The sequence below is a fragment of the Macrobrachium nipponense genome, chromosome 1 (genome assembly GCF_015104395.2).
Source record: "Macrobrachium nipponense isolate FS-2020 chromosome 1, ASM1510439v2, whole genome shotgun sequence".
In the NCBI taxonomy this organism is placed as follows: domain Eukaryota; kingdom Metazoa; phylum Arthropoda; class Malacostraca; order Decapoda; family Palaemonidae; genus Macrobrachium; species Macrobrachium nipponense.
Window position 1 is genome coordinate 56,550,720 of NC_087200.1, and position 18,576 is coordinate 56,569,295.

At 47.4% G+C, this 18,576-nt stretch overlaps 1 protein-coding gene across 3 annotated transcripts in view; it reads right to left on the reverse strand.

Annotated features, from left to right (window-relative positions):
* LOC135219318 (akirin-2-like) overlaps positions 1 to 18,576 on the reverse strand; it is an 86,779-nt gene that overhangs the window by 47,810 nt on the left and 20,393 nt on the right. For 2 of the 3 annotated variants that reach the window (XM_064255985.1, XM_064255984.1), the window contains exon 2: positions 4,572 to 4,776. In XM_064255985.1, the coding sequence (XP_064112055.1) occupies positions 4,572 to 4,761 (190 nt within the window). In that variant the 5' untranslated portion in view covers positions 4,762 to 4,776. Of the gene's footprint in view, positions 1 to 4,571; positions 4,777 to 11,582; positions 11,711 to 18,576 lie in introns of those variants that run through there. The other variant, XM_064255983.1, reaches the window with a different exon arrangement.

An 18,576-nucleotide genomic window follows, 5' to 3' on the forward strand; every position in this document is an offset into this window, starting at 1 on the left:
GCAGAAGATCTTTGCTGCCTCGTAAAGGGAATCCGAACGAGTGCCTCCCTGTTTCCTGATGTAGGCCAACGCTGTGGTGTTGTCTGCATTGACCTGTACTAACTTGTTCTGGACCTCCTCCTGGAAGTGTATTAGCGCTAGATGAATGGCCACCAGTTCCTTCACGTTTATGTGCCATTTATTCTGATGGTCTTCCCATAGACCCGAGATCTCGCCCTTCCCCAGTGTTGCACCCCACCCCACGTCCGATGCGTCTGAATACAACACTAGGTCGGGGTTCTTCTGTTGAAGTTCTAAGCCTTCTTGTAGTTTGTTGGTGTTGTCCCACCAACTCAACTGATTCCTGATCCCCAGAGGGATCGGAATCCACATCTCTAGGTCTTGGTCTCTTGCCCAATATCTTGTTAGATGGAACTGAAGAGGACGTAGATGTAGTCTTCCCAGGGAGACGAATTGCTCGATCGAGGCGAGGGTCCCCAGCAGATTCATCCATTCCCTCGCCGAGCAGGTCTATCTCCCTAGAAAGAGCTTCACCTTTTTTAAGCATTCTAGAATGCGATTTGGGGCTGGAAAAGCCCGAAAAACCACTGACTGAATCCTCATCCCCAGGTAGATGATGTCTTGTGAAGGCGTCAGCTGTGATTTGGCAAGATTTACTACCAGTCCCAGCTGTTGTGTCATAGTCAGTGTCACTTGTAAAACCTCCAGACACTTTTCTTGCGACCTGGCTATGTTTAGCCAGTCATCCTGGTACATCGATATTCGTACCCCTTTCAGATGTAACCAGAGAGCCACGTTCGATACCACTCGTGTGAAAACATAAGGAGCCGTGCTTAGTCCAAAAACAAAGTGCTCTGAACTGATATGTTGTTGCGTGATGTACAAACCTCAGATATTTCCTGTAGTTCGGGTGAATTGGGACGTGAAAATACGCGTCCTGCAGGTCTATCGACACCATCCAGTCTCCTTGTCTGGTGCCTGCTAGGACTGACGCAGATGTCTCCATAGCAAACTTGACTTTGCTCACGTACTCGTTCAGTGGACTTACGTCCAGAACGGGTTTCCAACCCCCCCCCCCCCCCCCCCCCCCCCTCCCCCCCCCACCCCCCTGAGTTCTTGGGTACCAGAAATAGTCTGTTGTAAAATCCATCTGACGAGGGGTCCTCTACCACTTCTATTGCTGCTTTTGACAGCATCTGGTTTACCTACTCTTGAAGAGCTGCTGCTTTGCTCCCCGAGTATGTAGCTGTCAACTCTAACAGCTATGGCAAAAGAGGAGGCTTCCTTAAGAAGGGGATTTTGTATCCTTCCTTCAGTACTTTGACAGTCCAGTCATCCGCTCCCCTTTGGCTCCACTCTTGCCAGTAGTGGGATAACCTGGCTCCCACTTGTGTCTGGAGGTTGTTGTGTTTACTTTTTGGGTTTCGGTTGCTGTTTAGGGTTTTTACGAGGTTGTCCTCCAGCAGCCATTCTCTGGCTTCCTCTCGAAAGGGCTCTCTCACCAAAGGGCTGAGGCGAGGGAGGAGCTTCCTTCTCCTTCCTGGTTAAAAGTTTGAAGGAAGAACTTTCCTCGCAGTCCTTGTAATCAGATCTTGCGTTGCTTGTTACGCAAGAGCTGCCGATAAGTCCTTCACTAGCTCTGAAGGGAAGAGCTGTTTGGTCAAGGGAGCATACAAGAGCTCTGCTCTCTGAGCGAGAGTCACTCCTGACGACAGGAAAGAACACAGCATAGCTCTTTTCTTAATAATACCTGCTGTGAAAAGGGCTGTGAGTTTGACCGTCCCGTCCCTCACTGCTTTATCAAGACAGGCAATAAGGTGCATTTGCGTCTCGTTTTTCTCGTCCATAACATCTGCGAGGGCTCCGAGAGTCCAGTCCATCAAGCTGAAGACTTCAATTGTCCTGAAGACGCCTTTCAGCAAGTGATCTATTCCCGATGTGGACCACATAACTTTGGCCTTAGTCATGGCTGTTCTACGCGAGGCGTCTACGAGTCTGGAGAAGTCCCCTTGGGAGGAGGCAGGAACTCCCAAGCCGAGAGCCTCCCCAGTCTCGTACCACACGCTAGATCTAGAAGCCAATCTCGTCGGGGGGAAGGAAAAAGTTGTCCTTCCCTGTTCCTTTTTCTTCAAAATCCATTCATTCAGCGTCGAAAAAGCCCTCTTCACCGATCTGGCTAAAACTGTCTTCTTGAAGGAGGAAGACTTCTGGGGTCTACCCTTCATAAACTGCGAGGGCGGGCTCCGAGGTACAGCCTGCTGAAAATCATTCGGATATAAGTCCGCCAATGCCGCAAGTAATCTTTTCAACGAGTGGGGGAATCACGCGCATCGTCCTGCTTGCGTGCGTCATGCATGCATCCAGTATGCTGCGAGGGAGCGTCTATGAGCGCTGCAACTTGCAGTGAGTCCGCGTCTTGCTGGCTGTTGGCGTCTCGCTGTCCTAACTCCGGTCTTATCCTCTTCCTGGGTCTGTTGACGTCCTTAGGTTCCTTCTTGCGTGCTTCCTCTCTTAGTCCTTGCGACTTGTAAACGTCAAACAGAGACGTAATGGACTGCTAGAGCTCTGACAAGAACGCTGCTTGCAGTGCCTCTTGCTGCTGGTGAACAATTGGAGATGGCACTGCACGTACGTCTACAGCTTCGGAGACTCTAGCTGGGGTCTTCTGGCAAAGAGGTAGTGACGCCCCTTGCGACACCTCCCAATCCGGGGGAGGGGGAGAAGCGTGAACTGACGTAATGTGCACGTCTTCTTCCTCCGAGGAGCTATGCGTCCTACACCTCTGTTTAGGCGCGGACGCGTCGTCCTCCGACAGGAATCTCTCCGGAGAGCTCCAATTGCTACAAGAGGGTTGCTAGAACGTAAAGGTGGACCTGCGTCTCTTGAGAGGTCTCGATTCTTGAGGTTGTCGCCAACTGTGTCTGGGTCTTGCGTCGTCCGAGGATGACGAACCCTTCCTCATCTCGCCTTTCCTGCGGCGAGGGGGAGCGTCCTGAGATGCGTCAACAGGATCGCTCAAGGGGACGTCCACTCGCTGTTCAACATCTCTCACCTCCCTTAGCCTGTTGAAGTTCCTTCTCCCAGGGGTTGGGGAGCATGGAAGAGGTCTAGGGCTAGGAGCATGACAGACACGAACGGACGCACTCTCCACTGCACTAGCACTGTCCTCGAACTTGCAATGCAAACCACGCACTGCCCCCCACATCACTTCCCTATCCGAAGTAAGGGATTGCAATTTTAACATCCAAGGCAGAAATAGCAGCCATAATATCCTTCATAGTAGGCTCACTTACCTCCGACTCCGCAGGTGGGTCTGGTACTACTATCTTAGGGCTAGGATCAGGAATATTAGTATTAGTCAGGTTAGAAAGGACTTGACTATCAGAAGACCTAGCTGACAGAACACTCGATCTAGCTCTCCTAATTCTGTCCTTTTCCAATCGCCTCACATAGCGATCATACTCTCTCCACTCTCTCTCCAACAAACTTTCACACTCATTACATCTGCTATCAAATGTACACACATGCCCTCTGCATTTCTTACATACTGTGTATGGGGATCAAGAGCAGCTTTTGGAAGCCGGGTCTTGCACCCCTTCACACACATTCTAACAATAGAGTCAGCCATCTTGAAAATCCAGAAAACAAGTTGAAATAAACTGTCCAAGTCGGAAACAAACAAAGTCTATTTTATCCGTGTGAAAAAGAAATCAAGGAAAATCCAATGTCAGCGAAAGCCATCAACCAAATAACCAAGCAATGGGTACTTCACCAATTTGTAGTCAAAGCAAACTCAAACAAAGTAGAGCGAATTTCCAAAGTGTTGGAATTTCTGAGGACAAATGGGAATGGTTCCAAGTACCTGGGTAGAGGGAGCACAGGAATGATTACCTGACCATCTATCAGCGATTGCCGCGAATTTTGAATTTCTGCCGTGCGCGCGACGAATCGGCAGGATAAAGCTATATATATGTAACTACCAGGGAAGTTAGATATTTAAAATTTTGTTTTCACGCAATCATAAATCGCATTATTTACATATGATAATGATATTTTTTTCATTTCTGATGGTTGCATACTAAACTTCAGGCAATGACAAAAAAAGGAGCCACAATGAACTCTTAATCTTGAAAACTAAGTGTGCTGTGATTTTTTGAAAAAAAAAAAAATTTCGCTTCGGCACTCACTCCGAGAACCCCTCGGCATACAGGAGACGATTTTTATTATAACCCTTCAGCGTAAGAGGGTTAACATCAATTTTGAATACCAACATTACATCCCTATTCCTCTGTGCTGGGTTAACACTGAACAAGAGGGACTGATGAGATGACAAAATAAAACCACATACAACCACCATAGGGCAAAATTATAAGCAATGGCTAAAAATAAATTTGCAGGGAATTTCTCAAAGAAAATCACTGGAGGGAAGCTGATTATCATGCAAGCCATAAAACCTTGTTTGGAAGCATTCATAGTTGTATTAATGCCTGTTTTAACTTAGGTCTAAAATTGGATGTGCAAGGCCAACTTGCAGGCCACTAGATTAAAGATGTAGTACAGTAGTTACATACCTGGAGTAAGAGTTGGTGTGACTTCTGAAAAGGGGGACTGTGGTTCTGAATGGCGGGCAGTTGCAGCTGCTGCACTTTGAGGGGAGACACACATTGGGACACAACGCCGTCGCTTGTGAGGGCGTGGTGTGCATGTTCCATGATGGAGGGGATCAAACTCCAAAGAACGCTTCAACGTTACACAGGCCATCGTCAAAAATATAACCTAAAAGAGTAGGAAGAAAGAACATCTGATGTAAGATCTCTAAATACCAATCTTCCTAAATCTAAAACTAGTAAAATTCAACACTAGAAAAGATATGACTGATTATCCCTAACTGACCTCAATATTACCAGACACCAAACTGGACAGTTTACATTGTTCACTTAATAACTATACATCATACAATAATAAAAAAAAATAATGTCATTATTACTATAAATTATACATAAAGCTGCAAATTCTGGGTACTACAGTCATTCCCTGACTTATAGATTCAAGTTGCATGAATTCACAATAGTGCGATCTTTTCATTGGAACATAACTAATTGTCATACCAGAGTTTTTCACAGACACAAACATTTGTCTCTTGTCTTGAGAAGCCCTGCAAAAGTGACTGTTTATTTTTATTTTCAAGTTTAATGTGCAACTTAAATAATAACAAATACAATTTCTAATTCTCTCTCTTTCCTCTTTATTTTACTGAGATTAGAGAATTTTTATGGTATACATGCATATATATATTTTTTTTATGATGAACATATTTTTATGATAAAATAAGGTTTTGTATATACGTACTTAACCAGTAATTATACAGCTATCGTTTCCAACATTCAGCAGCCTAATTCAAATTTCGCGGGTAGAGCTTCGGCTGTTCACTGTAGACATAACAGTGCCATTTCCCAACGACAATACTGGGAACAACTTAGCAAAGCACTCCATTCTGTTTCATGCATAATCTCCATCAAAGGGAGGCAGGTGGGGTCTGATCATATAATTACTGGGTAAGTATATACAAAATCTTATTTTATCATAAAAATATAATTTTTGTATATGCGACTGACCCAGTAATTAAATAGCTGATTCCACACTGAAAGGAGGTGGGAGTCATGGACATATTCTACTTCAAAGCATTACACCATGTAATGAATTTGAAAATAGAAAAGTTACAAACATTGAAAAAATCACAATTTGTCATAAATTGTATTTTTCCTAACTATACAAACCTGAGGTCCTTTACATATGGAATTTACAGCACAGCTGGAACTGGTCGTAAGCTTTCGAACAAGGTGATTCTGTAGTCAACTGCTGGTCTGATAGTCAGGAGTCCCGCCCAACTGGAAGGTAAACATTCACTTTGCTTTAGGCCCAGGAACAGAGTGAGGGGTGGCATGAGGTGGGACTATGTGTAAAGGACCTCAGGTTTGTAGTTAGGAAAAATACAATTTATGACAAATTGTAATTTGTTCCGACATGTAATACAAACCCTCGGTCCTTTACATATGGAAGACTCACTTATTGGTGGGTGGAATCTGAGTCGTATGAAGAGACTGGTGTTTGTCCGACCCTGGTTCCCTCCCTGGTTGTAAGAGCAGAGAGAGGGATCCTAGCCTCTGCCTAGCTGATCGGGGTGTGCACTGCAGGATCAATGGCCAGACCTCTGGAGCAAATTCATAAGAGGGAGGCAAGCGTGCCTCTTATGAATAGCAAGCAAGAACTAGTTCCTACTTCAAGAGCCAAATATAAGGTCTTGGGTTTGTCTCTTTTTGGCATCCCTTCCCCCCCTAGTTAGGGGAGTGACGGATAACCGCTCCTATCCCTAATTAAAGGGATAGGACGGAGCTCAGTCGCGTAGCTTACCTGCATCGGCCTCCTGTCCAGCGTAGTGACGACAACCACCCTCTGCCCGCAGGTAGAGGTAAGAAAAGAGGAGGAAGGGAAGCCAGTCACACTCTCATTCACTCTTCCATTCACGCAGTCTCACAAGGATGCAATGCTGTCTTGTCTGGCAAGGGAGCTGGGTAAGCTACACAACTTGGTGAGCAGCCACCACAGGTCCCAAGGAAAAAGTGTCCAAGGACTTGTGGGCGTTTTTCCTGAAGGTAGAGGGAGGTAAAAGTGGTCTGGTTGGCCCAAACACCAGCCTTCAGCACCTGTGCCAGGGAGAAGTTCTTGCGGAACGCAAGGATTGGACCAATAACTCTTGATTCGAGGGTTCTCGGATGAAGGGTACCAGTGTCGTCACTCCTATCCAAAGCGTACGCCTTCCTGATCAACTCGCGAAGCCAGAAAGAAAGTGTTCTTGGACACTTCCTTCTTAGTAACCGCAGTGCTAATGAAGAGGCGTCAACACTCAGGCCTGAGATGGCGAGTTCTCTTCAGATAGCGCCGTAGCGCCCTCACAGGACAAAGCAGCATCTCATCCGCATAGTTGTTGGTGAAGTCCTTCAGGGAGGGGATCGTGAATGACTCGAACCGGTCGTCAGAGACCAAAGGGTTCTGAGTCTTCGCTACGAAGTACCGGACGAAATCGAGCGTCACTGATCCCCATCCCCTCGTATGCTTGACATCAAAAGAAAGACCATGCAGTTCCCCTACTCTCTTCGCTGATGCCAGGGCCAGCAGAAAGACGGTCTTGAGGGTCAGATCCCTGTCTGACGACTCTCGGAGTGGCTCGAAGGGTCTTCGAGTCAAACTCCTAAGGATGAGAGTCATGTCCCACCCTGGGGGCCTGAGTTCCCTGGGTGGGCAAGACCTCTCGAAGCTCTTCATCTGGAGGGAGATTTCCACGGAGGTGGAAATGTCCACTCCCCGCAGCTTAAGGACTAGGGCCAGGGCGGCTCTGTAGCCCTTAACTGCGGAGACGGAGAGGAGTTTCTCTCAGCGAAGGAAGACGACGAAATCCGCTACCTGCTGAAGAGTGGCTCTGAGTGGAGAGAGACCCCGTCCACGACACCAACCACAGAAGACAGACCACTTCCCCTGGTACACTGCTAAAAGACAAGGACCAAACCGACCGGTGGTACCATTCCACGTGTGGTTGGCACAGGAGGTTGTGCCAGGGGGGAATCTCTCTCGGTGCCTCGGCGAGAAGAGCCAGCAGGTCCGGATACCAAATGGGTGCCACCAGAATCATCTGAAGATTCGCGGTGACCAGCACCCTGCTGATCACCTTACAAATCAGACAGAATGGGGGAAAGGCGTAGATGAAGAGGTTGTCCCATGGATGTTGAAAAGCATCCTCTGCAGCTGCCCCTGGGTCCGACACAAATGAGTAGAAAACCTCGAGTTTCCTGTTGTGCCGGGTGGCAAACAGATCCACGACTGGATGCCCACACAGGTTGAAGAGCCTTTCCGCCGCATCTGGGTGAAGGGACCATTCGGTCCCTATCACCTGATTCCGACGGCTGAGCTTGTCTACCAATACGTTCCTCTTGCCTGGAATGTAGCGAGCTGACAGCTTTACCGAGTGAGCCACGGCCCACTCGTGCACCTGCAACGTCAACTGGTGCAACGGGAGGGATACTAGGCCCCCTCGTTTGTTGATGTACCCCATCCCTCGGTCGACTCGTCTGAAAACAGCAACACCTCCGGGGAGGGAGTGCGAAGAGGCACTCATCTTACGAGGTTCCCGTCGTCCAGCCACCAGGCTAGGTCCTGCCTCACCTCCTCCATGAGAGACACAGGGAAGTACGGCAGGTCTCTTGCCTGTGACCAACACTCCTTTAGCCTCCACTGAAGAGACCGCAGGTAAAGACGTCTGTGCGGGACTAACTTCTCGAGAGAAGAACAGTCCGGCTGCCTCCCTGAACCTGCTGATCCGCAAGTCTGCGGGGAAGACTCGCCCTGCTACCGTGTCGATCACCATGCCCAGGTACTTCACCCTCTGCTTGGGCTCGAGATGCGACTTCTCTAAGTTCACCACGATCCCAAGATCATAGCAGAGCTCATGGAGTTGATCCCTGTCCTGTAGCAGCGCGCCAGGACCAACCAATTGTCGAGATACCTCAAAAGACTTACCCCTACCGAATGGGCCCAAGCAGACACCAGCTTGAACACCTGTGGGGCGGTTGAGAGACCGAAACAAAGTGCCCTGAATTGGTACACTGTCCCATCGAGGATGAAGCGGAGGTACTTCCTGGAGGATTGATGGATGGGTATCTGAAAATACGCGTGAAGTCGTTCTCCCTGATGGACTCGAACACTGAACGTGTTGTTTCCATCATGAACCGAGTCTGGCAAACGAATCGGTTCAAGGAAGAGAGATCTATCATTAGGTGCCAGCCCCCCCCAAAGGACTTTTCCACCAGGAAAAGTCAACTGTAGAAGCCCAGCAACTGATCCCATACGATCTCCACAGCTCGTTTGCTCAGCAAGGCTTCCACTTCCTGCCAAAGCGCCACATCCCTGGCAGAAATGGGGACTTACGTACGAAGATGGACCGGGTTGGAGGTGAGGGGTGGCCGAGACTCGAAGGGTAATAGATACCCCTCCCGAAGAACATCCACTATCCAGGTCTCGGCTCCGTAGCGCTGCCAAGTTGCCCAATGGCTTGCCAAGCAACCCCCCACTTCTGGCAGCAGGTGAGGGGGAACGCCGTCCCTAGCGTTTCCCCTTCTTCGACCTCTTCCCGGATCCTCCTCGGGAGAAGGAGGACTGGGAGGAGAGCTGATGATCGCTCCTTACCAAAGGGCCGACGATTGCTCCTTAACAAAGAAGTCGGAGGCTGGGTCTTTCCCCTGGGCTTCGACGAGGCCGTCATCTTAGCCGCAGAGGAAGAGCTAGCCAAGCTCTTGGGCTTAGCCGCAGTGGCTCAAGGCTGCCCAGTAGACTTCGAGACTGCCTGGTGGACTAGACGGTCACTGTCCTCAGTGCGCCGAAGTTCCACTGCAGCATCCACCATCTCTCTAGGGAAGAGAGAGGAGGAACCCAGCACCGATCCATTCCGAAGAACCAACGCTGCCTCACGCCCTGTCGACCTGGTCACATGAGAGAGGACTGCGTCTCTACGTCTCAAGACCAGGTTGGCCCACAGGTTGGCTGTCTGGTGGGCCAGGTAGGAAATCACCCTACCTCCAGACTAACAGTCTCCTGAAAACTGGGTCTCCTTCGGGAGTAATGTTTCCCGAGGAGGCCGTGACCTTAGACTCTGTGAGGGACCACAGATCTAACCAGGAGACTGCTTGGAATGCTGCCATGGCAGTCGATTGCAGAGCCAGTGCCTTTGCTGCGATAACCTCTGCCAAGTGTTGAAGAGACACCCCCAGAAGTTAGCCTAGCAAGCTCCGGGTTAACTTGTTTGGGTGGCAGCAGGTCCTCAGACGGCACGTAGAATCGCCTCTGTCGTGGTAGAGGAGGGAGAAGGAGCTTGTATGACCTGCTGGACGAAGCGATCCCTCCTGTCCAAAGACAAGAGTGTCCACCTGGCCCAGCACACTGTCGGCCAAGGCTGATCGAGGCAAACCCACCGTCATCCTGGGCTCCTTCTTAGGACCCCAGATGACTCACTCCAGCCTAGATGTAGGCTCGGAGGGCGGAAGCACCGATCCTTCCCCGAGGTCATTGTGCTGACGAATCAGCACAATTACCTCAGCAAAAGACCTCTGGATCTCAGGAGTGACTGCGTCCTGAGGGGATGGACCGTCAAGCCCATCCAAAGAGAACGCCTCCCGAGACCCTCCTCCTTCCACAGGAGGAACCACAACAGACCCCTCATGGTCTCATCCAACCACTTGGGCGTACGATCTGGTCGGTCCTAGGACGTGCCAGGCTCGTAGGCCCTTGTGGAGGGACCACGAGAAGCGCACTCCTCACGGTCGCTCCTGATCGCCTCACTCCTCCCAGTGTAACCCAAAGAAGTTGAAGGGATTGGAGAGGATGACCTGACGCTCCTCCCCTGCTCACCGTAAGAAACAGCGTGCTGGGGGGCTGCAGGCGATCGCCAACCTGCAGTAACGATCGAGCTGCAGGCCTAGTCACGCGGATCCCCTGGGGAGAACTGCAGCGACGATCCCTCCAGGAACGCAGTCCCCGAGGCGGAATCCTACAGAGAAAACTCTGCAGGATCCCTCCGCTTCCTGCAAAGCCATAGGGAGAGAGGGAATGGATAGAGGAAGATTGCACACACTTGCTCGCCTTCCCAGCGGAACTAGCAGTCAGAGAAGCGAGTAAGGAGCAGCCATCACCATGTGGTGATGGCCGCTCCAGGTTTACTGTCTGGAGAAAACGTCTTCCCGAGGAGGGTTACGAAACTCGTACTGTAGGCTAAACGTCTGCTGCCACCGTGACCGTCATCTGGGTGGGGCTGAGCGTGCACCTGACAGGAGAGAGCCGATACCGTCCTCCGACGCGTCCCAGTCCTCATCGAAGTTGAAACCTCTCAAGAGGACCGAAGAGGGAGCCCACCCTGGTCTCTGCGTGCGTGGTCCAGCAGGACTGTCACATGAACAGCAGTGATGGTCACTCCGAGTCTCCGGGAAGCGTCATCGTTCTCGCCAGCCCCCACGATCTCTTCCAACCACTTGAGCGAGGATCTATTGGTCCCAAGACCAAACCAGGCGCATGGCCAGACCATAAGAAGTGCATTCATCACGGTCACTCCTGGTCACCTCGTTCCTCCCGGTGTAGCCCGAGGAGGTTGAAGGGGCAGGTGAGGGAGACCTGACGCTCCTACCCTGCCTACTAGCAGAACCAGTACGCTGGTTGGTAGTCGGTGGTGTTTCCCCCCTACCAAAACAGTTTACTTAAAAACGTCCTGGTAAGGGACCGTGTTTCGGCTGTTGTGATGAAAGTGCCAACAGCATCTGTGGGTACAAGTGGTGTGAGGATTTATCACAGGAAATGGAAAGTTTGTTGACACAAGTGACTCCGTAAACATCGAGATGGAGTCAATCTTCTAAGTTATTCAATCGTAAGTAAAAATTTCGAAAGCGTTTTGGTGAGATTTCCACTGCCTTGGACACCCTTTTCACTACCTTCTGTTTAAATCTTAAAATTTGGCCGTAATTTCTAACTTTGGAGAAAATACTTACTTTGAAAGGAGAGTAGAGGTCTTTAGCTCCGTTTCTCACCAACAACAAGTCACGACTGATGCCCATCTCCAGTGTCAGGACGCATAATAATGACTTTTTTCGGAGGGTGGCATGCATTGATCGTCGTTGGCTTGATGCAGGCCATGCGGTGTTTTACCCTATGACAACTAGACTTAATGGAAACAGTTTATAATAATGCATCGGCATATGTGTGAAGCTCCACTAATGTGGCAATGATGATTTTGCCATTCTTAGCATGCAAACATTACAGGTTACATTTATTTCTGGCAAATAGTTATTAAAAAAAATCAAAATACTAATATAGACTTAAATCAATGAAAAGTGCTAGCAAAAAAAAAAAAAAAAAAATTATAATCCACTTATCCGTAGTCTGTTCCTCTATGGTTTTCGGCAGCCAGATGTACGACAAGGTTAGAAACATTGGATTGTATCTACTTTAGAAATATCTGTAATTTTTCGGGGTAATTTGGTTGCAAAAAAGGGATAATAGACATGAATTAAATAAACATTTTTCAAATAACAAAGTAAAATTGAACTAAATAACGAGTAAACAATTTAGGGAATAAAACTTTGCAGTCTCGTCGTCTGCTGTTCGTAACTGTGTTTGTGGCGCGCACGCTTAGGAACCAGGAACAGCAACTTGTTTCAAGTGCAATGTGGAGTGAATTGAGACCAAAATGTGTATAATAACAATCAAATAAGCACTGTGGAGTTTCAGTTGTGATGGCAGTAAGGATAAAAACCACCGATTACAAGGTAAAAATGAATTCAGTTCAAACCATGACCCCGGGAATAACAAGTTTCATACTTTCCCTAATATAGGCAACAAAATGTTGTTTTATTGTGCTGATTACAACTGTAATCTTGAGTAAGATCAATAAACGTTACATATATATACACTAACATTGTTCAAATGAGTCCTGGGAAGGCTGCGAAAGATGGTGTCCATCACTGATCAGAACCTGCCATCCACACGGTAGCCGCCATATTGGATTTCAAAACTGCCTTGAAAACATATTTAACGAAGAGCGTCACGTTTATTTTAGTTCGTATGGGGCTTTCATATATCACATTATGTTGAAGAAACTTCAATCTTTGGAATGGTATGCTTAGAGTTGTAATTGTATTCTTGTTTCATCAATTAAATATCGAGTGAATAAGACCCGGCCAGCATGATGATGGTGGATCGTCCGTGATTGTTTACCCTACTTCGGAAAGAGAGTAGAGGTCTCGAGCTCCTCCTCTCACCACCAACAACTCATGGCTGATGACCATCTCCAGTGTCAGGACGTGTTAAAGTACTTTTTCGGTGGTGGCTTCAAACGCGGTAGAAAGTGGCTCGGCTAGTCCAGTCGGTGTTATTTCTACAGAAGCAGTCCGCACGGACTGCAAGGAACGTAACCGCGGATACAACATCCACTAGGGATTTGGGGCCGTCCAATGTATTTCGCCGTGATTAATACTGGCCCCTGGGGGGTTAATTACAGTTGTCCGAATAAATACTACTTAAAATTCTAGTTCAGTAGGTAAAACTGCATAGAAAAACCGCAACTGCCACAGTCTAGGCCGCCGCAGATAAGTACCCTAGATCTAGGGGAAAAACCAGTGACTACCAACCCTTATCACGGTTTTCAGGTCTATTCACTCAATATTTAAATGGTGAAACAAGAATACAATTTACAAACTCCAAGCATACCATTCCAAAGATTGAAGTTTCGCAACATAATATGATATATGAAAAGCCCCATACGAACTAAAATAAGCATGTGACGCTCTTCGTAAAATATGTTTTCAAGGCAGTTTTGAAATCCAAGATGGCGGCTACCGTGGGATGTACAGGTTTTGATCAGTGACAAAAAATCATCTTTCCCAGCCTTCCCAGCAATCATTGAACAATATTTTAGCGTATGTATGTAACATTTATTGATCTTACCTAACCAAGATTGCCGATGTAATCAGCACAATAAAACAGTTTGTTGCCTATATTACTGAAAGTATGAAACTTTTTATTCCTGGGGTCATGGTTTGAACTGAATTCATTCTTACCTTGTAATCGGTGGTTTTTACCTTACTGCCATCATAACTGAAACTCCACAGTGCTTATTTGATTGTTATTATACACATTTTTGGTCTCAGTTCACTCCACATTGGCACTTTAAACCAGTTGCTGTTCCTGGTTCCTAAGCGCTGCGCGCCACAAACACAGTTACGAACAGCAGACGACAACTGCAAAGTTTTATTCCCTAAATTGTTTACTTTATTCGTTATTTAGTTCAAATTTACTTTGTTATTTAAAAACTTTAATTTAATTCATGTATATTATCCCTTTTTTGCAATCAAATTACCCCGAAAAATTACAGATATTTCTAAAGTAGATAAAACCAAATGTTTCTAACGTTTTTGTACATCTGGCTGCCGAAAACCATAGAGGAACGACTACGGATAAGTGAATTATTTACATTTTTTTTTTTCTTTTTTTTTTTGCTAGCACTTTTCATTGATTTCAGTCTATATTAGTATTTTGAATTTCTTTAATAACCGTATGCCAGAAATAAATATGATATTGTTATGATACAATAAAGTTTGTTCATACTTACCTGGCAGATACTATATAGCTGTATTTTCTGAAGTCCGACAGAATTTTAAAAACTTCCGACACACGCAGTGGTCGGCCAGGTGGTTAGTACCCATTCCCGCCGTGTGGGAGGCGGGTATCAGGAACCATTCCCATTTTCTATTCATAATTTTATTTCCACTGTCCCCTGAGGGGAGGTGGGTGGGTACTTGATTATATATATCTGCCAGGTAAGTATGAACAAACTTTATTGTATCATAACAATATCATTTGTTCATGAAACTTACCTGGCAGATATATATATAAGCTGAATCCCACCTTTTGGAGGTGGGAAGGGGACAGAATAGAAGAAAGGATTTTGGGAAACAAATGCATGCAGATGATTTACATCTTGGTTCCACCTGTTCGCATAGCTGGCTTCGTGGTTACTGCCACGTAAGTCTGCTTGTGCTACTAGAGTTGCCAGCAAGGTAGAGACCTATATAGCTGGTGCACTCCAGATGATCTGTCAACAGGGGCGAGACCACGACGTGACTAGACCATATTGACCATACCATGAAGGGCTAAGAAGTAAAATAAATATATATATATATATATATATATATATATATATATATATATATATATATATATATATATATATATATATATATCACCACCTGACCAACCTAGCCAAAGTTAAGGTGTTTTAACTAAGGGCTTAAGAGTTAAGAAGTCGCCGTTGTCGGCGACTCAACAACTAAATTAAGAGCTCTTCCTAACCATTTTCTACAGGATAGGATGAGTGGTACTTCTTGCCCCCAAGATTGTGTCTGCAGACACGTAGGCCCTAGCGAGCAGCAGATCTCATATGCCATCTTCACATCTCGCAGGGAGTGTGAAGTGAACACAGAGTTGCTTCGCTAAAACATGGTACTCAGGATGTGCTGAGTGCCATGCTCTGTTGAAATGCTTCCGAGGCCGCGCCCTCACCTCGTGAGCATTCAGATAAAAAGATTCAAATCTTTGTTGCAAACACAATGAAGGAGCATTTTTGAAAGAACTCCTTAAACACTAAAGCCAGGGTGTTCTTCGATATGGGCAAGTCTGGTCTTTTTCGGAACACTGCAGATTGCCCAAATGACTTCGACTTTCTTGGGTTTTATGTAGATAAAACTTGAGAGACCCGACAGGGCAACAGGACTCTCTCTGCTCCTGCCCACCCACTAACTTGTGCCATCCTTGCTTCCAAGCTCCGGCCCAAGGACCAAAAGGGTACCATGGGTTATAGGCCACAACGGAAGGCTTAGAGAGCACACCGCCTTGTGTCTCTAAAGCCAAAACTTGTGACGATGGCTTAAAATTTCACTAACCCTCTTTGTCGTATCTAGGGTGGTTAGAAGAAGGCCTTCCTGATCACATGCAAGAAGTTAACAGGTAGGAGAGGTTCGGATGCTTTGACATCAAGAACTTCAGACTACGTCTAAGTTCCATATTGAAAGCTTCGATCTGGACATGCACAGTCAGTCCGTCTGTACTAAAGTCAGGTGACCGACCAGTTGACCAGTCAGACGAATCAAGGACAGCAAGGCTGTACCCTGAAGACCATAAGGCACTATTCTTCGCTGAAGGATGAGTGTCTGGACTGCCTGGGCGATTCAATCTAAGCAAACCTTGGGGTGTATCAACGCAACCCAACGTCGTCAGCGAATCAACTCCTGACTCGAGCTTCTGGTGCCAGGAGAAAGGAGCGAGGAGCAAAAAGGCGATTCAGTCCCGAAGGAAGAATGCCTGACAGTCCAACCTGTCTCATGTTACACGATCATCGGGGGTGTATAAACGCAACCGACTTCGTCAACAAGAAACTCAGGGCTACTATATGTCGCCTGATCTCGCACGAGTGCCTGACTCCGAGAAAACAGGTGAGACAAAAGTAGATGGTGAGCGAGTTTCGAGATTCCACAGAACTCAAAGATCGTGAAGGGCTTTGTTGTTTGACAGACGCAAATCTCTTGAGCCCAAAGGCCGTCAACAACATATTTGCATATTCTTTAATAGTTGTGACTGCCAGCTTATCCATTCTTCAGACGGAAATGGAAGACGGTAATCTTATTCCTGTCAACATCTCGATAGTCTGAACGTAGTCAGACTCAGAGCGGAGAGGTTATAGGTACCTTTCGAGTTAGAGTAGACCGACTCTCTCGGAAAGGTCCTTGGAAAGTGATCTAGAAGTATGTGACCTCTGTGAATCCAGGATCCTGAAGGCCAGCATGGGGCGATCAGCGTCATTGTCGCTCCCTGTGACGTCATAAATCCTCTTATTACATTTCCTAAGCGATTGAAAAAGGGGAAAAGAGACTAAACATTCATCCCCGTTCAATATCATAGGATGGCGTTTAATGGTACCGATCCCGGATCGAGAATAAGGGAAGGGGAGCAGAGAAGAAGAAGCCTCTTCGTCCTCAACATATCGAAGAGAAGAATGAAAGGGCGTCCCTGAAGTCTACAACTCTCAACTTACTTCTAAAGAAAGATTCCACTCGGAGTGAATAGTTTGCTGCCGTCGATCGAAGACGATTCGAACGGACTTTTGTAAATCTGTAACGAACCTGTAGAGGATCGTTACATTCTACGCCTGTTGTTATAATAGGCTCTTTCTCGTAAACTCGAGCAGGGACCGAGAGAAGATACTTGTTAAGAAATGAGAGAGCTGTGGAAAAATGACAATTTGTCGAAAAATTGCATTTTCCATAACTATACAAACCTGAGGTCCTTTAAAAAAACCAATAGGAAGTAGCTAGCGGCAGCTGGAACGGTCGTAAAAGCTTCGAACAAGGGGAGAACGGTAGTTAACTGCTTGTCCCCAACAGTCGCGCGCCGCGCGACTGGGAGGTAAACAAATCACTTTTGCTTTTGGCCCATGCAAAATACGCAGAGTGAGGGGTGGCATGAGGAGGGACTATATGTAAAGGACCTCAGGTTTGTATAGTTAGGAAAAATGCAATTTTCGACAAATTGTCATTTGTTCCGATACGTAATACAACCATCGGTCCTTTAACAATAGGAAGACTCACTTCTTGGTGGGAGGAATCTGAGTCTTTGATGAACAGACTGGTGTTCGTCCATCCCTGGAATGCCTCCCTGGTCGTAAGAGCGAGGGAGGGATCCAAGCCTCTGTCCGATTGATCGGGGTGTGACACCGCAGGATCAATGGTCAGACCTCTGGGCCGAGTACTAAGAGAGAGGCAAGCGTATCTGCTTCATACCAGCAAGCAAGAACTTGTTCCTGTTTGCAAGAGGCAACATAAAGTATGGGTTTGTCTCAAGCTGGCATCCACTTCCTCCCCCTTGTTGGAGGACGTGGATATACGCTCCTATCCCTAGTGAAAGGGATAGGATTGGGGCTCTGTTGAGTAGCTCACCTGCATCTTGTCCTTATCCAGCAGGGTGACGACCGTGTCCCTCTAACCACAGGTAGAGGGGAAGAAAAGATGGGAAGAGGAGGCCAGTCACACTCTCATTCACTCATCCATTCTTATGGTCACACCAGGACTCGATGCTGTTCAGCCTGCGAGGGTCTGGGTTCGCTACACAACGTGTTTGAGCAGCCACCACGGGTCCAAGGAAAAAGATCCAAGGACCTGTGGCCAATATCCCGAAGGTAGAAGGAAGGGCATGTGTCTGGTTGACCAGACCCCTGCCTTCAGTACCTGCGCCACGGAGAAGTTCTTGCGGACAAGGCAGCATCTCCTTCGCATCGAAGGCGGTGAAGTCCATTAGGGAGGGGATTGTGAACGACTCGAACCAATCGTCAGGGACCGAAGGGTTCTGAGTCTTCGCTACGAAGTTCGGTACGAAATCGAGCGTCACGGATCCCCATCCCCTGGATGCTTGACTTCGCAGGAGAAGTCATGCAGTTCCTCAGAGGAAAAGAAGGAAATAGTCGCATGACCTATCCCTCTCTCTACTTCGGTGGATGTCCAGTACCCATACTGGTCTGTCCGTTTGCCACGAAGTCTCTCGCATCCTCCTATCCCCATGCAGCGAAGTTCTCGGTAGTGGATAGGACACCGACACTCCATGGTGGGTGTCAATGGTATGGGTACTGTGACAAGCTATTAAAACGAAGTAATGATTGCTCTGTAACAACCGAACTAAGTCAACAGAGTAGTTCGTAACTGACTCGGCCGCTCTGACAGCTGCCGACTGACTGCGTTCGGTAGGAGGCAAGTTGTCAAAGCATCCGAGTAAGTCACGTGGACCTTCGCCTTTAAAGGGTTATGCCGAGAGACCAAACAAATATGTATTTGTTTGTCACCAATGCCGGACAGCGAGGTGATGATTCTCTTAAGGCATGTGCCCAACAGGCGAAAGTCAATTGCCTTCTAGAGACCGAGGTCCCTGAAGGTAAACATCTCA